Source organism: Antechinus flavipes, chromosome 5 (assembly GCF_016432865.1).
Source record: "Antechinus flavipes isolate AdamAnt ecotype Samford, QLD, Australia chromosome 5, AdamAnt_v2, whole genome shotgun sequence".
Taxonomy (NCBI): Eukaryota; Metazoa; Chordata; class Mammalia; order Dasyuromorphia; family Dasyuridae; genus Antechinus; species Antechinus flavipes.
The window spans coordinates 272,486,845-272,510,914 of NC_067402.1; the positions used below are offsets into that span (position 1 = coordinate 272,486,845).

General features: G+C 40.7%; 1 protein-coding gene across 1 annotated transcript in view; it reads left to right on the forward strand.

Moving 5' to 3' along the window:
• APAF1 (apoptotic peptidase activating factor 1) overlaps positions 1–15,043 on the forward strand; it is an 89,437-nt gene extending 74,394 nt beyond the window's left edge. Inside the window, exons 23-27 of the mRNA XM_052001616.1 lie at positions 791–910; positions 1,270–1,395; positions 1,827–1,952; positions 3,847–3,993; positions 12,002–15,043. Coding sequence (XP_051857576.1) covers positions 791–910; positions 1,270–1,395; positions 1,827–1,952; positions 3,847–3,993; positions 12,002–12,148 — 666 coding nt within the window. The 3' untranslated portion in view covers positions 12,149–15,043. The remainder of the gene's footprint in view (positions 1–790; positions 911–1,269; positions 1,396–1,826; positions 1,953–3,846; positions 3,994–12,001) is intronic.
• Positions 15,044–24,070: the final 9,027 nt, after the last annotated feature.

Below are 24,070 nucleotides of genomic sequence, written 5' to 3' on the forward strand. Positions count from 1 at the left end.
ATGAAAAATTGGGGGTCTAAAATTTAAGCTTTAATATTTTCAAAAATATTTTGGCTTCGTTATTTAACTTCAACTTCTTAGAATCTTAAAAAAAAAAGCCTAAATTTTGCCTCTCCCCATCCCCACTCCCAGAGTCATAAATGAGCTCTTTTTTGGGGGACGGGAATCTATTAGAAGAATAAGATGGGAGAATTTTGCAATTGGAAAATTGGAGATTGGCTGTCTAACGTAGCCCTGCGTGTATTCATATTTGAGCCCTGAAGTCAGCACATGCTTACCTTTCTTCTCTAGATGTCTTTGAAATGAGTAAAAACAGACCACAAATAGGAATGAAGCAGATGAATTTTTGTCAGGCAGCTGTTTGCCTGTCTTTTCTGCTGGAAGGTGAAGTTTTATAACCAGCTTGAAGTTCAAGGTCTCCCAGCCAGGATGAAGCCCTGCAGTTGTCCTGGTGCTTTTCTCTTTGAAGTTAGAGCTGCACTCCCCTGCTTTCCCCTGCTCAAGATCTTTTAAAGTGAGGAAATGTTCCTAGAAGTGTGTAGATCTTTAGAATAAAACTCTTCAAGATTTCTGAGAAATTGCCCGTTTGAGATTTTGAAAAAGCTACATAATGAGGAGTGATTGAAAGGAAGGAAAATTGATCTGGGCTCAATGCTTAGATCTCAGAAGGCTGAGGTAAGTTTCAGTGAGTGTTGGTTTAAAGCTAGGATGGTCAGTATTTCCACCTCAGCACAAAGATATCCATCTGAGTCTCCTTCCTGAGAGATGACTTTATTTCCTTGTCATGCAGGTGTGGAACTGGCATTCAGAGGAATTTGTATTTCTTAAAGCTCATCGAGAACCCGTGAAGGACTTTAAGCTCCTGCAGAATTCTCGGCTCCTGACCTGGTCATTTGATGGTACAGTGAAGGTAACTGGAACCCTGAGTGACCATGATAACTGTTGGCATACTGGCCCGTCCCCTGGATTACTTTTTAGAAACCTCATTAAGTCGGGGACCGGAATGTTTGTGGTGTTGGGAAGCCACATGTCTTTTGGCATCTTTTCCTTCTTCCTTTAGTTCTTTAGAGTCCTCCCAGCAGTGAGAAGGTACAAGCAGGGATTTGGTCAGACTCATGGGCTTCTAGCTCTTTAGATTAACTGATTGAGAAAAATAACAGCTCGTGGGTCGTGGCCAAAATCGATCTCTTCTGTTCCTGAGTGGACTCACAGATTCACAGCATTCTTGTTGCATTTCTTCCTCCTCTTCCCCCTCTTTTTTTCTCAAAGGTTTGGAATATCCTTACTGGCAAAGTAGAGAAGGACTTTGTTTGCCACCAAGGTACTGTTTTGTCTTGTGATATTTCTCCCGACGCCACCAAGTTTTCATCTACCTCTGCTGACAAGACTGCAAAGGTATTTTGGTGAATTGGGTTTGTGTGGGTGATTTGGTCTTAAGTAGCAAGTTGTTCGAGTGCTAGATGTGGAGTCAGAAAGACCTGAGTTCAGATCTTACCACTGAGGAGAGGCTTTTAACCTCTCTGAGCTTCATGCTACTTTTTAAGAATTCTATACTAAGTCATAGCTGGATTAGGATTTTCTTTGGTGGAAGGACTTCCTCTACCCTGATAAATAAAATGGTTTTTTGTGTTGTGTATGTGCTGGGATCAAAGTACATATGTCCTGAGGCCCTAAATCTTGTCTGTTTTGATTATTTTCTCTTTGTCAAGTCATTATTCTGATACATCTCTAAAACTAGTCATGCAATTCGGGGATACTCTAAATAGTTTTTCTGCTGCTTATGGAAGATTATCTATTTTCTTAAATAACTTTTTTTTCCTCTTTAGATTTGGAGCTTTGAGAGCCATTCCCCTCTTCACGAGCTGAGGGGTCATGAAGGCTGTGTGCGGTGCTCCGTCTTCTCTGGGGATAGTGCCCTCCTGGCCACGGGAGACGACAATGGAGAAATCCGGGTATGGCTTTTGGGGCCACCTTCCTTCTGCCTTTCCTGCCTGTTGTTTCAGGGTCGGCGCCCTTATGACCTTCCCCTGCTTTTGAGCTGGCTGATTTCATCCCCATGCACACTATTTTCACAATCTCGCTTCATGTCAGAGGATGATCCATTTGCCATCAAGAGTCAAGCTTTTCGTTCCTTGGCAGGGGGTGAGGGGCAGACCCCATCATTCGTTGTTGCTTTCTGTCTTCAGGCCGTGGTGGTAGGAGCTTAGAGGAGTCATCCTCACTGTCAAGACAACTGGGCTCAGTTTGTATTGGCAGAAATGATTTCTAAAAATGTTCCTTTGTCTTCTCATCAAATGGCAAATGATGACTTTTTATAGAAAAAGAAAGCCCTAACTCTTTCTGAACCCTTTGACATGAAACAGGCATGTAGGGCAGGGTGTTGTCTGTCCCGGCAGGTCTGCTTGTATGCTCAGCTTGCTAATTGGTGGAGAAGAGATGGGCATGTCAGACGGTGAGCCTGCAAGTGTTTGGGTGTGTTTGCAGCTAGATAGCTCTTGTGTCTCTGTGGTTCAAGAAGTGCATGTGTCTCTCAAACCTGTCTCACTGAAGAACTAAGGGCCTTTTGGGCTGGGCTAAAACCCATTAGTTTATGTGAAAGTGCTTCTTGAAGGGAGCAAAGACCACAGGGCATGCTCGACCCACCAATACCTTTTTAAGTTTGGTAACTCATGTCCTTGTCCAGCCCTAAATCAGTGCGAAATGTGAAAGAGACTTTCCTGTGGAACTTTTAATATTATTATGTGGCTATGTGTTGGCCTCCAGACCTGCTTCTGGGGAGGGGAAGGCTGGTGGTGGTTAAGCAGCTACCAGCCCTGCTCAGATATGGAGCAGGTCCACGGTTCTGTGCTGAGTGGGTTAGCAGTAGGGTTGGCTCCTGGTGGTGGCTGTGGCACTTCGAGCATGAATGACATAGACCCAGTGTTAAAAACCCAGCCGCCCAACCCTGAACGAGACGGACCGTGGGGACCGGTGCAGCATGGGGCAGGCCATCTGTATTCCTTATTTCTGCCACATGACTAGAACCAGCCTTCTTTTTCAGTCCAGTCTCTTGCTAGTCTCTTTCTGTGCCTTGGATGCTGTGCCCTCTGGCTTCCCTGGCATTGCCATCTGTCTTGCCACTGTTCCCTAAGCCGGTAGACTTTCCACCTGCCCTCCTATCTGTGTTGCCTCACTCATCGAGATCCAAGGCTGCCTTGCTCTTCTCTTGCTGTCCCGAGTGTTTAGTCTGTCCTGGCTCATGGTCAATGCTCAGGGAAGTCTTTGTCCCTCCGGGTTTTTCTTCTTTGGTGGCGCTTGTTGGCACAGACTTGGCTGTAGAGTGCAGTTATATGCAGATATATGGGGGGGCTTCAGCGGAAGCGGAGCACAGGCCTGGGTCCCAGGCCCACGCCTGCGTGGAGTCCTGGCGAGCCGTCCAGGCTCTCGGCGTTCTCACCCTGCAGTGTGTCTGTGGCAGGAGCTCCCCGCACCGGAAATCACAGGCAGACAGGGTGTCTGTGCAGGTGTATGTAACACTGATACTTGTGGTTCATGCACCACAGGCACACAGTCTGCACGTTTCTGTGTGTGTTTTCCACAGGGCGTCTGTCAGAATAGAGTCGCGAACCCTTGTCTCTATGTCTCTGAGGTCTCCCTTCAAAATACGTTTGTGTTGTGCTTGCACGTCTTGTGCAGGAAAAGTTGAGTCCTATCAGCTTTCTCTTCTGTGTCCCTGGTGCTGTGGTCGGAGAATTCTGTGGTGGGACATCCGCCGCCAGGGTGGGAGGTCCCCGGAGGGGGAGGGGGTCTCCAGCTCTGAATTCGGAGGTTTGTCCAACAGCTGCTGCTGCTCTTTCCCATGTGTAGATTTGGAATGTGTCCACTGGCCAGCGGCTCCATTCCTGTGTCCCCGTGACTGTGGAGAAAGGGGAGACGGCCTTCGTGGGCTGGGTGACCGACCTCCGCTTTTCTCCTGATGGCAGAACACTGGTGTCTGCGGGGGCTTCTCTGAAGGTACGTGCGGGCCGAGCAGGTGGGAGCCGGGAGCTGGGCCCAGAAGGGGCCCCACAGTCATCCTCTGGGGCGGGCGGCTAGGACAGGGCTTAGGGAAGCTCGCCTGTACCGGTTTTATGACACGAGGTGGCCACTGAGCCTCTCGGTGCTCCCTGGGAGCTCCCTGCCTCAGCGACGCCTCAGGTACGGCTGAGAAATAGTTAGGGAGATTACAAAACTAGGGCCACCTTGGTATGGGCGCGCATTCATTTAGAGACTTTTTTAGAATTTGAATTGAATATAATAAGCATTAAGTGTTTGTTCTGAATTTAACAGAATCCAAGTAAATGAACTTTTTTGCATACCCAGTGTGGCTTAGGGAGGGTGATGTGGCCTACCTGCTGACTGGAGTCAGACCCAGGGGAATTGGGGTTGTGGATGGTTGGTGGGAGCCTTGTGGTACTCTGACACACATGCATGAGTGTGCGCGCACACACACACACACACACACACACACTCATTCACACTCACACTCACACGCGCATACATACATACTCGCACTCACACACACTCACACTCACATATTCACACTCTCGCGCACACACACACACACACTCACACACACACATATACACACACACACTCACCCACACACACACGCACAGCTCTCCCAGCGGGCCTGCGTGATGAGACCAGGCACAGTGAAAGAGGAAGAAAGAGGCCGGGAGGTTTCCATCCGGGGGCTGTTTGGGTGCTTGGGGCAGAGTGCCTCTGCCCTGGTGTCTTGGACCTTAACAAGGCCCAACACTTGGGCTTCCCAGAGGATGAGAGTGATAGGGAAGTGACGCGTTTAAGATCACATGGGAAGTAACCCGTCACTAAGCATTTATTAAGTGCCTGCTGCGGGCCACATGCGGTGCTGGGGGCCAAGCACAGAACAGTGCTTGCCATCAGGGAGAGGGGAGTCTGTGGCAATAATTTGTACATTTCTAGACATGTGCAGAACCTACACAAAGAAAATCCAGGGCTGCTTTGGTTAAATGAGTCAAGAAAGGCCTCCTGTCAGGTGGCGCTGGGGCTGAGCTTTGAATGAAAAGCCAAGGGGTTCTAAGAGGTGGAGATGAGCAGGAAGCATCCCAGGTTTTGTCCCCTGTCTCCAACATAGGAGACACTTTCTGGTGGGGGCTTCTGGCACAGTGTCACAAGAATGCTGTCCCTCTCCCGCTCCGTCAGAATTCACCTGGCTTACGGCGTGCAGAAGCACTCAGAACCCTAAAACAAAGCAAGGACTGTCAGTACGTGCAGGCCTCCTTGCGGTGTGGGCCCGTCAGAGACAACAGCTTCTGTAAAGTGGTAGCGATCTGACTGTCTAGGCCCAGGTTCTTGTGCCCCAGGATTTTGTTCAGGCTGGGAGCACAGGGGCCACCTACGGAGCCAGAACTTCTGCTCACCTGGGAGCTTAGACCTGAGCTGTTTGACCATCCCTGGGTGGTTCTTCTCTGCTGGTCTTTTAAAGTGGAACAGCCACTGTGATGATAAGGTACTGGCTGCATTTACACAGCCTCAGGAATTTATCCAAACTGATGGAGCAAATTAAAAGGAAAAGAAATGGCTTCTCTGCCGTCTGAGAACATGGGCCTTCGGAGCCTGTTTACTCCTTAGCGTGGAGGCTTTGAAATGGAATGTCAGGAAGATAAAGGAGGTGTCTGGGAGCCGAGAATCCTTAACTCCCCAAGTTGTTGCTAATGATAGCATTAAAGAAATAAGGGCTTGTAGTTTGCCCAGGCTGGGTTGTAGAATAGGAACATAAAATGGCACTCAGGCTGCTATGATTCTGACCAGTGCAAGGGAAAAAAAATGCTCATTATCGTAGGAGAATTTTAAAGAAGTGCAGCTTTGGAAAAACTCATTTTTAAAATACTTTTTATGTTACCATCATGTAGATTCCAAATTGATCAATCCCTTACCCTTACTGCAGCTGTAAGTCTCAGAGAGTAGCTTGGGGCCTTAGAGGTGAAGCCGCTTGATCAGGGTCAGTTAGCCTGCTTGTGCCAGTGGTAGAATTAAAAAATTATTGTCTTTCTTAATGTATTTTATTTTTCTCAATAACATAGTCAAAAATTTTTTTACATTCATCTTTATTTTGAGTTCCAAATTTTCTCTTACCCTCCCTGCCTTCCCCTATTCTTGAGAAAACAAGCAATTTGATACAGATCATACATGTACCATGATGCAAAACATGTATCCACTTTAATGTTACCAAAAAAAAAAAAAAGCCCAAAACCAAACAAGCCAAGAAAAATAAAGTTAAAAAAGTATGCTTTGATCTGCATACATACTCCACCAATTTTTTCTCTGGAGGTGGATAGCATTTTTTAATCATGACTCCTTTAGAATTGTTTTGGATCATTTTATTGCTGAGAATAGCTAAGTCATTCATAACTAATCATTGTATAATATTGCCGTTACTGTGTACATGTAGTGTTCTCATTCTGCTCACTTCATTCTGCATGAGTTATTATAAGTATTCCTGGGTTTTCTAAAAATGACCTATTAATCATTGCTTATAACCCAACAATATTCTATCACAGTCATGTTAGTATCCTTACAATTTCCAGTTCTTTGCCACCATAATTTTACATACATATATATATCCCTTTCCTTTTTTTTTCCTTTAAGATATAGTCTTAGAAGCGATATTGGTGGATCAAAGGATATGCATAATTTTGTATCTCTTTCAACAAAGTTACAGGTGGCTCTCCAGAATGGTTGGATTGGTTCACAACTATACCAGCAGTGCATTAATATCCCAATTTTTCCACTTTCCTTCCAACTTTTGTCATTTTCCTTTTCTGTCATATTAGCCAATCTTACAGGTATGGGATAGTATCTCAAGCATTGTTTTTGTATGCATTTCTCTGATGAGCAGTGATTTCTTTCTTTTCTTTCGTTTCTTTTAAATTATAGCATTTTATTTTCAAAACATGCATCGATAATTTTCAACATTCACCCTTGCAAAACCTTGTGTTTCAGTTTTGCCCTCCCTTCCTTCCCCCACCTCCTGCCCTATACAGCAAGTAATTGAATATATGTTAAACACGTTCAATTCTTCTATGCACATTTCCACGAATTATCATGCTGTATAAGAAAAATCAAATCAAAAAGGAAAAAAATGAGAAAGAAAACAAAATGCAGGCAAACAGCAACAACAAAAAATGAAAATACTATGTTGTGATCCACACTCAGTCCCCATAGTCCTCTCTCTGAGTACAGACAGCTCTCTTCATTGGAAATGACCTGAAGTACCTCATTATTGAAAAGAGCCATGTCCATCAGAATTGATCATCATATCTTGTGGCTGTATACATGCTCTCCTGCTTCTACTCACTTCGATGAGCAGTGGTTTAGAGCATTTTTTTTTTCGTATATTTTGATTTCTTCTTTTGAAAACTTACTGTTCACATTCTTTGACTGTCAGTTGGGGAATGACTCATATTCTTATAAATTTGCTTGAGTTTTCTATATTTGAGAAATGAAACTTTTATCAGAGAACCTTGCTATAAAATTCTCTCCTCCCAGTTTCTTGCTTTCCTTCTCATGTTGGCTGTATTAGTTTTGTTACCCTTTTAAATTTAATATAATCAAAATTATCCATTTTACATTCTCTAATGTTCTCTAGTTCTTGTTTGGTCATTCTTCCCTTATTCATAGATCTAATAGGTAAAAATTTCCATGCTTCCCTAATTTGCTTACTTACGGCATTGCTTTTTATATCTAAAGCATGTTCCTATTTTGACCTTCTCTTGGTGTATATGGTGTTAGATGATAGTTTATACCTAATTTCTCAAATTGTTACAGTTTTTTCAGAAGTTTTTGTCATAGTGAGTTCCTTTCTCAAGAACTTAGATGTTTGGGTTTATCAAAAAATACATTGCTGTAGTCATTTACTGCTATGTATTGTATACCTAATCTATTCTGTTGATCTATCACTGTTCCTTAGCCAGTACCAGATTTTTTTTTTTTGATGATTACCATTTTATAATATAATTTGAGAGCTGGTATTGCTAGGCCATCTTCCTTCACTCTTGACCTACCCTTGAACAATTACTATTTTCCCAATTGTTTATATCTGACTTAATTTATATGAAAAGTGTTTTATAATTATGCTCACATAGTTCATGTGTTAGTAGGTCAACTCCCAAGCATTTTATTTTCTGTAGTTATTTTGAACTAAATAGGAAATAAAGAAAAAATAATAATAATAAAAGAAAAGGAAAATAAAAAACAACAACAACAAACAAAACATTGTCATATGCCCAGCAGAATATCAGGGAGGATTCAAAGTATATATCGATAAGTTTTCATTTCAAGAAAGAATACCCAATAATGGAAGAAATTATATTCATGAATGCCCATCTTTTTTTGCTTCCATTTATATATACATATATACTCTCTCTTTCTCTTCACTCTCCATACAGACATACATACATCTACATATATATAAAATATATTCATATCCACATATATATTCACACATATATATATTTATCTATGTACACATATATATATTTACACGCATACATATCCACATATATTCAGACACACATATGTTTGTATATGTATATGCACACACATTTATCCATGTGTAAACATGGCTCTAAAACAATATTAATATGACTGACATATGATGTTAGTCTCTTGGTTGAATCTTTGGCTTTGTCTAAGATCAATGATTACCAATCCTACTTTTTTCCCCCAATAAATTCTACTCCTGATCCTTGTATATCTCTTATTTCCCTGCTATCTCTTCTACTTTAATTTTGCTTCTCCTTAACCCTCTTTGTCCACCCCTACCTCCTCCATTCAAGGATCTCTTCCTTATCTTCTCTCTCTACCCTTTCTTTCCCTCTTTATTCCATTCCCATTAACCTATAGATCTTATCCCACTCTTGTTAATTAAACACCCTTTTGTATTCCATCTTATCCTATATCACCCTTCCCCCCTTTATCCCTTTCCTATTAATCTACAATTTTGTCCTGCTGCCATAAATCTATACATCTTTGTATACATCCTTTATCCTATTTCCTCCTCCCTGATTTCTTTATAGATTTTGGAGGGCGCTATATGCTTCATGGTGTGTGTGTGTGTGTGTGTGTGTGTGTGTGTGTATGGAACCCATTCCCAATGTGAATGGGTTTTCAAAACTATGAGCCTTCTTCCCTCCTTTAATGGCTCTGCCAGTTCTTCATCTGCACTTCATTTGTGTAAAGTTTTTTTTTTAACCTTTTCCTAGACAGTTTTGCATTTTATTTTTTTAATTTTTTTAATAATAATTTTGTATTGACAGAATCCATGCCAGGGTAATTTTTTTACAACATTATCCCTTGCACTCGCTTATGTTTCGTTTTTTCCCCTCCCTCCCCCCACCCCCCCACCCCCCCAAGATGGCAAGCAGTCCTATATATATTAAATATGTTGCAGTATATCCTAGATACAATACATATTTGCAGAACCGAACAGTTCTCCTGTTGCACAGGGAGAATTGGATTCAGAAGGTAAAAATAACTCGGGAAGAAAATCAAAAATGCAAATAGTTCACATTCATTTCCCAGTGTTCCTTCTTTGGGTGTAGCTGTTTCTGTCCATTATTTATCCATTGAAACTCAGTTAGGGCTCTTTGTCATAGAAATCCACTTGCATCAGAATACATCCTCATACAATATCGTTGTCGAAGTGTATAATGATCTCCTGGTTCTGCTCATCTCACTTAGCATCAGTCCATGTAGGTCTCTCCAAGCCTCTCTGTATTTATCCTGCTGATCATTCCTTACAGATCATTCCATAACAGTTTTGCATTTTAGAATCAGATCATGTTTAACTTGGCCCCAATCTTTCTTTTGAGCAGTGCAGTTACTGATGTCAATCACATATGATATATGTTTCTGTGTAAAAATCACAAATGATTTATTCATGTTGAGTTCCTTGGAAATAAGTTTGTTGAATATCCATTTTTTTCATTCAATATTATGGATAATTTTGCTGGATATATTTTTGGCTATAGGCTTAGTTCTTTTGATTGCTGGTATATATTATTACAGGACCTGCAGTCTTTTATTATGGCTGCTGGTAAATCCTGTATAATTCTAATTATAGTTCCAGCATATTTGAATTGGTTTTGTTTGTTTTTTTCTTGCAAAATATTCTCTTTGATCTGAGGATTTTGAAACTTGGCAATAATATTCCTAAATGTTTTCCACAAAGGATCTCTTAGAAGTGGTGATCAGTGAATTTTTTCAATTTGTACTTTTCCCTCCTGTTCTTCAGGACAATTGGTCACAGTTTTTATTCTTTATATTTTCCAATTATTCTTTATATTTTCTCTTTTTGATCTGTTCTCCAGATATGTTGTTTTTCTTATGTTTTAGATTCTGTTCTATTTTTTTCATTCTTTATATTTTGTTTTGTTATTTTGTAGTCTCTTATAGCTTTAATGGCTTCCCCTTGCCCAGTCCTAATTGTCAAAGAATTATTTTCATTTTTAAGATTGTATCTCCTTTTCTAATTGGTTAATTTTTTTTCCCATAGTCTTTTTCTTAGATGGTTCTTTTTTAAAATTATTCTTCAAAGCACTCTTACTTGGTTTTTGAAGTTTTTTTTTTTGAGTTTTTTGTAAGTTCTCTCTGGGCAGGAAGCTATTTAACATTACTCTTTGGAGTAGAAGAGGCTTTTTTTTTTTTTCTTTTTTTACTTCAGTGTCCTCTGAAGATGATCCCCAGTCTTTCTTGTTCCCATAGTAAGTTTCTATGCTTGGGTTCTTTCCTCATTACCAGTTCATTATTATTATTATTTTTTAATTAAGAACTATTAGTGTAAGCACCTTGAATCGTGGGGTGAGGAGGTGGTGCCTCTAGCTTCCCTCCAGCTCTCCCCTCTGACCTGGAACCCCAGATGTGGAGCTCCTCTCTCCTGCAGCCAGCCGACTTGGCGTGCTGCTTCCTTCTCACTCTGGGCGTTCCCAATCAGCCGAGCTTCCCCCAGTCTTCCTGGACTCAGACCCCAACTCCACAAACAGTCTGGGAGGTGAAAGTTTCACTGTGGGGTGTGATCATCCCACAGACCATGCCATCGTGGCTGGAGAGAGCCTCCTTGCTCTCTCTTCTAGAATCCCTGCTTCCTTCAGACGGTTGCTTCCTTTACTGCAGACCCTGTCTCTGTCATAGTTGTTTTCATGTCTCCCTTATCAGTCTCTGATCTCTAGGAGAACAGGAAGCATCTCCTTCTTGTCTTTGTAACACTAGTATTTAGCACAAAGCCTGGCACATAACAGGCACTTAATCCATGCTTGGTGCCGGATTGATTTGTGTCGCAGTCACTATGGGACCGGGGGAGGCTGACTGGTAAATGACAAATTATTTTAATTGAAGTTACAGCAAGAGGTCATTTTATTCACTTGGCTAAGAGTTTAAAAAGCATGAAGTATATAATAAGAGCATAGCCTAGCATATGCCCAATAAGAGCATAGCAAACATCTTTGGACCAGCTCCATCAGAACCTCCTCCTAACATCAGATTGACAATAGCTGACCTTTAGGTAGCACTTTAACATTACAGAATGCTTTCTATGCAATCTGACTGAACTCACAACCCAGTGAGACTGCCATTGTGTGTAATAGGAATAGTCTTACTTTGCAGCGAAGGAGGTTGAGGCTCAAGTTTGTCAATTTTATACTAGATCAAATGCCAGAATCAAGCTTTGAACCCAGGTCTTCCCTACCCCACATTGCCCTTCAGATGCCCTCTCCACGTGAGGGCCCTGCCACCTGCAGTTGTGTTGGTTTTAAGTGGGCTTGGGAGTGGAAGGGGAGTGAAGGCATGGATGGCAGTTAGCAGGGACACAACGCTCTTTATTGTAACTATGGGTTGAACAAGGAAGCCGCTAAGGTCCTTTCTAGCTCTTGGATTCTCTGATTTTGTCATTCATTGTGGAGACCATTAACTGAATCTGAGAATTTCTTTTGTCTTTTGATAGTGGTGGAACGTGGACACCGGTGAATCGTTACAGACCTTCTACACAAATGGAACCAACCTCAAGACCATACACGTGTCTCCTAGTTTCAAAACATATGTGACTGTTGATAATCTTGGAATTTTATATGTACTCCAAGCTTTAGAATGATAGTGCTCTGCCCAGTGTAAGTAAGGCATCTGTGACTGCTTGTGGCTAGGTGGAATGGGGGGTGGGGATGTCCCAATCAGACTCTGTATGTCAAGGATACTAAACTGTGAATCATTTTGCAGTATTGAACTCATTACAAGTGCTTGTTGTCAGATGAATAATGTTTATGTAGATTTTTCCCCAAATGAGCACACCTTTAATCTTGTTTTCCATAATCATTATTGTTGTTAACAGTTTGTACTTTCAGATGCAAAAGGAAATTTATGTAGCTTGTTACACTGTTGATATAATTCTATTTTCAGACATTTTCAAATTGGTTGACATAATTAATGAGACTCAGAAAAAAAGTAGATATTTGGGAAGCAGGGGAAATGCCTTTCAGATTTGGAGGGTCATTCTAGGAAGGTGCTTTCACAGATCAACTCTTACCTCCCTCCCTTCCTCTTGTGGGGGAAGGCATTTAAGAGGAGGCTATCTTTTAAATTATTATGATTTGTATCCCATAAATGTGCTTTATGAGAAGCAGTGTTCTGTAGTGGCGGGAGACCCAACTGGCTTTGGGGTCAGGAAGACATGAGGTCACTTCCTGCCTCTGCCGTGAAGGGGAAAGTCATTAACCTATCAGTGCCTCAAACAGCTGGAAGTGGCAGTATACTGAAGGGAGTTTTCATACCAGGGGCCTTTACAGTGAAATCACAGATCTGGGCTATCCCCCCAAAAAACTGCTTTAAAAATGTCTTTTGTTTGAAATGTTGATTTAGATTGACTCAGTAAAATGAATCTTTAGATTTCAAACTTGCTCCTTTAGAAAGCAGTTATTATGGAAGGATGAGGAAAAACCAAATCTATTAATCCACATATTTTCACTTCCTTCCACTCCCACTTCCCTGGAGTATGGGCCAGCTATCAGCAGACTCTAGAAATGTGATTTGGGACTGATGTCTTGAGTTCTTGATCCCGTCATCTCTACATCCTGGTCAGAATCCTTCATTATCTGAACTCAAATTTATTAGAATCCATTTATTTTGGGTGGGTGAATACCTTTCTACTGGAAAATAGCTTTGGGGAGGGGAAACCCATCTTTATTAAGGGAAAGTGTCCTGAATGTGACTGTTCTGCTAATCTCTTTGGGTCTTAAGTTTCTTTATCTACAAAATGAACCAGGTGGTCATTGGAAGTTCCTTCCATCTCAGTGAGATTATAAATGCTGTTATTTTTTTTTTTAAACCAACAAAGAACTCCATAGGATTTGGTTCATGTGTAAAGGAATGGCTTAAGAGGATTGTTCCTTATTGGGGGACCATGACTATATCAGGACTCTTGAAATCTGCTAATGGTGCAGCCAAACCAGGATGGGAAAGAAGCAGGAGGGGAGTATCTTTATACAAAAGAGCTCCCTCATGGAGTCCTCTAGATGGGGACACTGCCCAAGGTCCCATAGTGGCTAATTGAGGGCCCAAACGCTCAGGTTCTTTTCTGCAAGCCCAGAGTTCTTTCATCATGAAAGCTGTGAAATGAGACCAGCAGAGCTGGAGTTTTGCCCCTCACCCGTGGGCAACTCCCTTTACTGTTTGGAGCCTCAGTTTTGTAGTCTATAAATTGGAGATCAATAGGGCTGTCACTGTCATATCTGAGGGAGAAGCCCTTGGTCCTCTTCAAATTATTCCAGAAATATGGCTAGCCATGTGAATTAAAAATGCCAAGCTTTTTTGCATTATTAAAATGCAGTTTGCCAGTCTTAAGACCATATGAGAAACTAGTTCTGTAGTGGGATCTTTGACACAGTGACCAACGTCACCCATGGGTGTGGAACTGACAAGCTCTCTGTTGTCAGTGCTAAGCTGAGGGACTTGTGACCAAGGAAATACATCATGACACGTATTTGTAGCATGGATGTGCGGAATTCAGGACAACTTTAGAGCTCATTGAAGGAGAGGGAGGCTAAGAACACCCCAAGCTCTCTGGAGTTTTCCATGAGCTAAGTTCTCTCTCATGGTGAGAAGAGAAAAGGAGCCTCAGGTATATCCCATTTTAGCCCAAACCAAAATATGAAAATCTGAAATTATTGATGTTGTCTTTCCCTTTAAAACAGGAACTAGTTAGCATGTAAATTGTCATTTCTCTTTTGTCTGGTAAAAATTGGATATGTAGCAGTATTTCCACATGGGCTTTTCCAGAAACAGCTCTTTTACACAAAGCTGGGCACAGCCTGTTAGTGGAATTATAAATTTAGAGCCGGAAGAAAGTTGGAAGCCGCTTAGTCCAGCCTTCTCATTTTATAGAGCAGGAAACAGAGGCACAGAGACGTAGCTGACTTGCCTAGGGTCTCACAGCCTACTAACTGTCTGAGGCAAGATTTGAAACTAGGATTTCCTGACTCTGGACTTGGGAGTCCTCTCCACTATACTACGTCATTTCTCATTGTTGTTATTGCTTTTAAGATACAATACTTTTAAAGCACGTTTGTACAGTTTTGCTTTAAGGGTTATTTGTTTATGTGCCTTTTCTCCCATCAAGATACCTTTCCTCCTCCAGGGCTTCCAAAATAGGATAATAAAGGAAAGAGCACAGAATGACATGATTATATATAATGACAGAAGGGCTGGCCCCTTATGTTGTCCTGAACAGTGAATCCAGAGGGGCTTTGTTTTGGAGCTCTTCTGGGACCTTGGAAGCAATCCCTCCTGATCATTCTGGTGTTTGTATCGGGAATCCCACCTTATCCTCTAGTTGTTTTCTCTCTGACCACATGTTGTAAACCTCTTACTGTGTAAGTGTCTATCAAATGCTACCAGTTTGTACACAAATCCTTTTGTTTTCCCTTTGCTATACATTTTTTAAACGAATTTTACAGATGTTATTTGTATGAATAAACTTTTGGAATCCTGTTTGAAATGTCTGTCTCTCTCTTTCTCTCTCTTTTTCTTTCTTTCTTTTCTTTTCTTTTCTTTTTTTTTTTTTAAACAAGCAAACAGACTGACCATCAGGCTGGGCTGTGTCCAGGCTGGTTGAAAAAAAAAATAACTCACCAGACTGTCCATTTATGAGCCGCTTTTGGACGGCTGGTCTCTTCTGGTGGGCCTGCCTTTGTGTCCTTCAGCCTCTTTCTCTCAGGTGGAATTAACCAGGCTGTCCCCAGTTGGCAGGAAGGAGGATCCTTTTGTGGATGGAGGGCAGTTTTATAACTGGACTGTCCTGAAAGCTGTTCAGGCAGGAGGATGGCCACACTAACCACTAAGGAGTGTTTTCATATCTGCAGGATTCTTTCTGAATGGGTTATTTCAGCCCAGTCTTGAAGTGATTTTAATTCAGTGCTTTGGGTGGTTGACTCAGCCGTTAGGTGCTTTAATGTGTTCCTATGGGCTTTTTTGAATTGGAGAGGGAACCGAACTTTCCTTCTTATTAGTGTGTGAGCCTGTTTCCTCATCTGTTAAATAGGTATAATGCCGTTTTTTTGCTTTACCTTTCTTTGGGGTGAGGATCATATGAAGAATAGGTGTAGAAGCCTTCTATCCATCACCAAAGCCTTTTTGATCATATGGGTTTGTAGTTCAAATCTGGTCTCCAACACTTAAACTTTGACTGCCTCAGTTTCCTCATCTTTAAAACGAAGATAATAAGAACACCTACCTCTCAGGGTTATTGTGAGGACTAAATGAGATGGAATCGTAAAGTGCTTAGCATATTGCCTATAGTAGGTGCTATATTAATGTTAGCTATTATTATTATTTTATTCTTTATCTGTGACTTGATTGCTCTTGAGTAAGTGGACATGCACACATAGGAACACAGAACTGAACTCAAGGTAGTCATGGGCAGCGGGGTTATGAAGACAAAAATCATGGGGTAGATGTAATCACTGGTCTTTTATCAGGTCATCTCTGGCCTGGGTTTTTTGGAACTGGGAGATAACCAACTCAGACTGATTCATATCATCTGGAAGAGCAAGGGAATTTCTGAATTCAGGATGCCAGTATTGCAAGGAATTTCCAGCATGCGAATACCACAAGAAACTTTGGACACATCCATCAAAGAATGTTCAGTTTTATCTGATTTCCAGGTCTGTTATCTCTTCGGGATAGTAAGGTCAAGCAAATCAAGGTAATTAGAAAGTCCTTGACCATTCCATTTTCACATCCTTTTTCTACCTTAAAACCAATTTCACAGATTGAGAGTAAGGAGAAAGATGCCATTAAATAGAAGACACTATGAGGAGGAAGAGAATAGCTCATAGCGGGCTTGGTTCTAAAAAGGACTTAGCCTATTATTAATTATAGGCCCAAGGAGTCTCTCTAGTTCTATGTTCCAGCCAGGGAAGAATTCCCTTCTGTGCCCTTCCTACCAGATGGTAATTCCATCTTGCTTGAACATTTCAAGGGATAAGGTACCTTGGTATGCCACCAGGCAACTGATTCTCAGTTGTTCCCACTGTAAGACGAAAAAGGTGTCAGATTTACCTATCTTGTTATTTTTGGCAGAAAGCTAAGCCTTAAAATGACTTAGAAATAGGAGTTGCTATTCAGTTTTTGGACTTCCCTGTTAAAAGACAGAGCCAGAAACTATATTGTTCTGAGTCTTGATTCCTGATTTTGCTTTTTAGAACATCAAACATATCACAAGCACATCTTGATATCTCAAAAAAAGTGGATTTGAGTTTTAATTTAATTGCATTGTAGAATCACCGTCATCACCACCAGTTGCTGAAGAGACCACATACTCTTCACAGGATTGAGGTTACAATTGCAAGTAGAGACAGCCCCTGTCCTCAAGGAGCTACGTTCTGATGGGAGAAGACACGTAGGGGGAAGAAGGAGAAAGCTGAAAAAGGAGTAGGGAGTGGGGAAATGGAAGAAAACATCCAGAAGAGTCAAGGGTTCAAGTTGGAAAGTAAGGAAGTGACCTTAAAATGGAGGTTCTGGGAGGAAGCATCCCATCAAAGAGTGAGCCCCAGGGAGGGAGGCAGGTGTGAAGAGAGAGAGAGAGAGAGAGAGAGAGAGAGAGACTATTATTTTTTATTATTCTAAGCTCAAGGGCAGAGACTCAATTTTTTAATCTTATTTCCCAGTGCCCTCTGTAGTATACATATTGGACACTTGGCAGATGTTTTTTGTTGATTGATTTTTTGGTATGTGAGACTGCTGATGCGGAGAGAAATGAAACAGTACATGCCCTAAGTAAGCTTATATTCTATAAAAGCTAAACTGTTACGTCAGTCTCTTTCAGTTCCTCAAATTAACAATTATTGACTCTTTTTGTTATTGGCATGCCCCTTGAGCTTAAAATAAAATTTTACTCATTATTCAGTTTTTAGAACTTGCTACCAAACTTTGTTCTTATAAACATATCCCTGGAGCATTCAAGTCAGCAAGTATGAGCATCTATTCTAATTCATTTACCGTTAGAGAGAAAGAGAAAATGATTTGTTTCTAATTCAATTCTCCGAAGATAAGTAATTAGAATAGATTCATGACTTGTCACCCTTTCTCCCCTAAGGAGCCCCAATGTATTATACAGTTATTAAAACTCCCAAATTAGGAAGATGTGCCTCTGGTGGGTTGTTTGTCTGCAGTAGCCCTAGACTGAGTTTGCAGAATGTGGTCATGTGAAAAGGTCACAGCTTCAAGAAGTTGGGCTTCTGATGCATCTCCCTTCTGGGGAGCCAGCCTTTGAAGTGGTTGCTCCCAAGTTCAGTGGTGTTGTGGAAGGACCAAGACTTGTGAAATTTTCATCTCTCTTTACGCTTCAGGAAAATGAATCATGGGTGTTCGTTGTAAATTCATTTATGAGGTCAGGCCTCCCAGACCTGGGAATATTGCTTATCTGACAGAAGTGAATAAAAATTCTGCCTTTGTAATTTGAGATCACCCCGGGCTAGAATTTATCAATACAGAGAACATTCATTTCATACTTGAACTTGAGTCTGTTGGTTTCAGCTAGCTGATCAAACTGGAGCCCAACAGTACACTTGAAGCACTCAGAACTCCTTGCAAACTGAGAGTAGACCCCTGGGCTCTACAAAGTTGGGAGTTTTGATTCATTTCAAAGAAGTTGTGATCTTCTCATGTGTCACTCAGTACTCCGTCCACTCTTCAGATCACAGTCCATTCATGCCCTCTTATCCTGGACTATTCTTCATGTATTTCCATAAACCCTTCACAGAGAAACCCTTCATGGTCTTCTAGAGCCTTTCTTCAGCTTTTAATAGTTCATAAAAACCAGTGTAGTCCCTGGCTATTCATCTATTATCTTTTATTCTCATCCACTAATCTCTCCTCCTTTCTGCTCATAACTAACCTTGAAAATATCCATTTTTATTTATTTTTAAAAATTATTTTTATTTACTATTTTATTCCCCCAATTACATGTAAAAACAACATTTTTCCCTTAAACATTTTCCCTCTCTTGCTTCTATGGCAGGCAGTTTGACATAAATCACACATGTGTAGTCATGTAATACACATTTCCAATCTGTGAAAGAAAACCCAGACTTCAAAATAAAAAAAGAAAAAGTATCTTCAATCTTCATTCAGACTCCACAATTCTTCCCTTGGAGATGGACAGTACCCTTCATCATAAGTCCTTCAGAATTGTCTTGGGTCATTGTGTTGCTGAGAATGCCGAAGTCATTCACAGCAGAAAATAGCCATTTAAAAAAGATTTTCTTTTGACTTTAAACTAGAAAAATGTCAACTATCAACGGAGGCTAGAAAAAGAGGATTGTGCATATATAACTAGGATGTCCTTGAGTTCCACTTGTCAGTCATCATGGTAATGGGTGGCAGCCACATACTGACCATGCATCTTTCTTTAGGATACTATCATACTGTCATGTCTTCATAAAGGATGCTAGATGAAAAATACAAGCAACACAATGATCCTATTTCCAGCCTGACATTCAGATGCTTTGTTGATGCTGAGAAATGAGAAATGGGTAAAGGAAGACATTGACATTGATAGTTACCATTTTCTTCAGATGTTTAATTGATATAAAGCAAGTAAATACAACAGGGAGGCCCAAAGGACTCAGAAACCAACTCAGCAAACACTTCGTCTCCTTGCCAAGTGACAATAATTGGCCCCTGAGGGCAGAATGAATTTAGGATATCAACTCATTTGCAAAATCTCATAGAGGAGGATAATAGAAGGTTATAAGCAAGATCACTTCATAACATAATGTGGACTAAGGGAAAAAAGTCTATAGTAAGCTTAGTGTGATATTTAGTTAACTAAACAAGCTGATACGCATCTATTAAGTGCTTATTGTATGCCAGGCACTGGGCCAAATCATTCCAATAGTATCTGAAAATGAAGATGGAAGGAGAGTGATAAAGGATGGAACAAATTTGTCTCTGCGTTTTTAAAACATTTTTCATCTTTGATGACAATGGAACTTGCTACACTCAAAATTATTTTTAATCAAATAACCCAGCAATTATAGGTCTTACTGTGTATCAGGCACCATACTAAGTGCTTCCAATTATTACTGTAAAAAATACTTTGATCTTCATATTAACCTTGGGAGATAGGTGCTATTATTCCCATGTTACAGATGAGGAAACTGAGGCAAAAAGGGTAAAATGTCTTGTCCGGAATCACACAGCTAGGAAGTGTCTTGAGGCCATAATTGAATTTGGGTCTTCCTGACTCTAGGAATTGGACCATCCACTGCTGCTTCTGTGCTAAATACTGGGGATACAAAATAAGTAAAAAAAAAAAAAAAAGTCTCCGACCTTTAGGAGGTCACAATGTAAGAAGCAGGGAATAGGAAAGTTATAAAAACTTCTGCAGCAAACTCTAGACATCTCCCTGGCTGTCTTCAGGAAATTCCTCTTTACCTCCAGCCCTTGCTCTGGGGTCGATAGAGAGTTCTTCCTACCTGGACTCACTCAAGTGGGCTGCTGCTCTCCAGCTATCGGGACATCATATCATAGCCCGAATACGCTTCCTCTTCCCGTGTCTGCTTTCCCTGTTTTCTCTGGGAATAATAATCAGCTCAACACTGCCATTCCTAGAAGGAGAATCTCAATTGCTCTATGGCTACATTCACCTTCCCTGTGAGTTCCCAGTGAGGTAGGGGGCACTGGGTCTGGAGTCAGGAAGATCCAGTTCCAATCCAGCCTCAGACACTTATTAACTGTGTGACCTTGGATAAGCTACTTAACATTCTCCTACACCAGAGTCCTCTATTGTAAAATGAGCATAATAATGGCACCTATTTCCCAGAGTTGTTGTGAGACTCAGTACCAGGCACACAGTGGACTGTATATTATTAGTATACGTTATTATAAGTAATATGTTATTATAGTATTCTATAAGTAATACTTTATGATATTCTATATTATAAGTAATATATTGTTATAATGCTCTATAAGTAATACATTATTTTAATATTCTATAAGTAATAAATTACAATATTTCATAAGTGATATATTATTGTAATCTGTAATACATTATAAGTAATATATTATAATACATTATAATATCTCTAATATATTACATAATTATGTAGTATATTATACTGTGTTATAACCAATTCTCTATATGTGATATAGTCTTCATGTATAAGAACGTGAGCATTTTAAGGACAGTGACTGTCCTGCTTTTTGTGTTTGTATCTCCAGCCATTAACTAGCTGTTTTGGTACATTAATACATTTTTGGTATTCATTCATTCTTTCACAAAAACAGTTGATAGGAAGATATAGAGAAGAAAAGCTGTTTGATAATTGTTTGCTAATTTTTAAAAAGCATTTAATTTAGTCAAGAACACGAAGCTTTAAAATCAATCTCCTAACAACGCATCTTCGTGGGTCAATTCTTCTACAGACTCAACAATGGAAAATACTTCAACTGGTGAAGGCAGCTGGGTGGCGCCATAGAGCCTAGAATGCCGGCTTTGTTCAACTGGGCCCTCAGACGCTTAATAGCCTGTAATCCTGGGCAAGTCACTTCACCCTGTTTGCTTCAGTTTACTCATCTATAAAATGAGCTGAAAAAGTAAATGGCAAACCACTCTATTATTTTTTTACTAAGAAAACCCCAAGTGGGATCACAAAGAGTTGATCGTGACTGAAAAATGACTAAAACCAACAAGAACAAAATGCTCTTACTATCAATGTCAAGAGAGACCTAAAATAGAGAGATAAATAAAGGTGTCCCAATTGTCTTAGAATAGTAAAAATGAGCATTTATATAAGGCTTGGAAGTTTTCTATAAGTTTTATAGTTTTTATATGTTTTCTATAAGTTTTCTATAAACACTTTATATGTTACATCATTTATTCCTTAGGAGGTGGGTGCTATTCTTCTTGTACAGATAAGGAAACTGAGGCAAACAGGTAATTTGTTCAGTTATTTAAACTCAGGTCTTCCCGACTCCAGGCTTTACTCACTGGATACTCAGCTGCCTCCTAGACATATCTTCTGCAAGTCCAAATGGAAGAGACATTCCTTATAGTTAGAGAGGTCCTCCTCATCTTTTTTTTTAGATCTCAAAAGGTGAGTTGAAAGGGACCTTAAAAGTCAGCTTATGCAATCTACACACGAACAAAAATCCCCTCAATACCTATGAAGTTCTCATCCATCTAGTTAAATGGGAACACGGTCCTCCCTTCCCCCCAAGCCTTCTGAGGCAGCTGTAATTGTTGGGAAAGTTGATTCTTACTCAAATCTAAGCTTGTTATTTTTCAACTTCCACTTAAATTTAGTGATTCTGCTTTCTGGAGCAGAATTTTTGTTCTATGGATTGCCACAAGATTTCTTTGTCACCTGGTACAATTCAGGGTTCCTCAAACTACGGCCAGCGGGCCAGATGCAGCAGCTGAGGATGTTTATCCCCCTCACCCAGGGCTATGAAGTTTCTTTATTTAAAGGCCCACAAAACAAAGTTTTTGTTTTTACTATAGTCTGGCCCTCCAACAGTCTGAGGGACAGTGAATTGGCCCCCTATTTAAAAAGTTTGAGGACTCCTGTTGGTCCATGACTGTGTGTCCATCTCAGAGTTCAAGCAACTCTCTGGAACAGTAAGTTAAAATTCAGGTTGTCATTTTGTGTTTGTAGAGGGAGTTTTCATACTGGGAGTTTCCTAAATCAATGAAATTACTTTTTCAGACCTTGTACAAAGTGGCCCAGAATACCACCCAATCTGAATGAGATTCACAAGTACTCAAAAGAGTTTGGCTTAACACTATTCATAGAAAAAAGTGAATAGAGATTGTTAATTGTTTATAAAGGGGTTGGGGAACCTCTGGCCCAAGAAATCAGTTGCATAATCACCTGCAGGTGATGGTGAGCTGAGAGCTAAGTACTACAACCTCCCACTGCTTTTGTAGGTTGATAATTTTGTAAGGCCAGGGAATGGTGTTATAAGTATCCAAATGGCCCTTGGCAGAAAAAAGGTTCCCCACCCTTGGTCTAAACAAATCTGATAAAGTTTATGGATTTCTCAGAATAATGATTTTAGATGAATAAAGCAAAATGCATAGGATGACAAAAGAAACATTGAAATATCATTATTAAAATATCGAAAAAATTTTCACAGACCTCAGGTTAAGAATTGCTGATCTAACACCATGGGAATTAAACTCCAGTGAGTTTGCACACCAGATGGACACATCTATATCCGGCCTCCCCAATCATCTCTTTATCTTAACTCCTTCCTTCCCTCCCTCCCTTCTTCCTTCTTCCCTTTTCCTCCCTCCTTCCTCTCTTCTTCTCTCCCTCTTTCCCTCTCTCCTTCCCTTCCTTCCTTTCTTCTTCTCTCCCTCTTTCCCTCTCTCCTTCCTTCCTTCTTTCCTTCCTTCTTTCCTTCCTTCCTTCCTTCCTTCCTTCCTTCCTTCCTTCCTTCCTTCCTTCCTTCCTTCCTTCCTTCTTTCCTTCTTTGTCTCTGTCTCTTTGTCTCTCTCCCCTCTCTCCCTCCCCCCGCTTCTGTCTCTCTGTCCCTTTCTCTGTGTTTTTCTGTCTCTGTCTCTGTCTCCCTTTTCCCTCTCTCTCTTGGTCTAGACAAATCTGATAAAACTTATGGATTCCTTCTCCTTCCCTCTTGTCGTGGTCATAATTTTGGGAAGTCTGTTCAGCCTCCTTCAACCTCAGTTTTCACATCTATAAAACGAGCGGCTTAGATTAAATGATCTCAAAACTTCCTTGCTATCTTTAAATCTTATGGATCTTTGACCTCTATTTGTATTCTTTCTTCTACAACTCCTCTAGAAGCTGCTCAGGGCAGTTTGGCTTGATTTAGGAAATCTATTAAACATGCTAAATGTTAGCTGTGATAGATTTGCTATGGAGAAGCTCTACAGCCCTTTCCTCTTCCTGCTTTAACAGGAAAAAGTCACTTAACAGATGGCTCATCCATTTACTCGTCAGTAACCATTTATTCAGCACTATGTTCAGAGCACTATCTAGGCACTGAGGAAAACAATAACAGAACATGCTTATGTAGCATTGAAGGCAGGGTAGAGCAAGCATTTAGCATCCTAATTTAACCGAGGTTGAAAACTGAGACTGCTGGAGAACACAGCTATTTTATGTCAGATGTAGGATTTAAACTTGGGTCCTTCTTCTGACTCCATCAATCCCCACCAATTTCCATTTGAAGAAACTGAGGTTCAGGGATTTTAAAGGGCTTGACCAAGGTCACACAAGGAGATAGCAGCAGGTCCTTCATTTCCAGGGGAAGCCTGACTTTGGACACCACAAAGGATATATGGTCCTTGTCCTTGAGGAGGTGACAAGTACCAGAGTAACCGCTCAGTAGTTCAGCCCTGATTTGATTCAGAGGCTTAAATTATTACAAAGGGCAAAGACTTTGGAGTTCATGTAGGACAACTCCATCATTTTATCAAAGAGAATTAGAGATGTTATATGACTTCCCTAGTCATATAATTAGTCGTCTGCTAACTCAGGGCACAAGTAGAACAAGT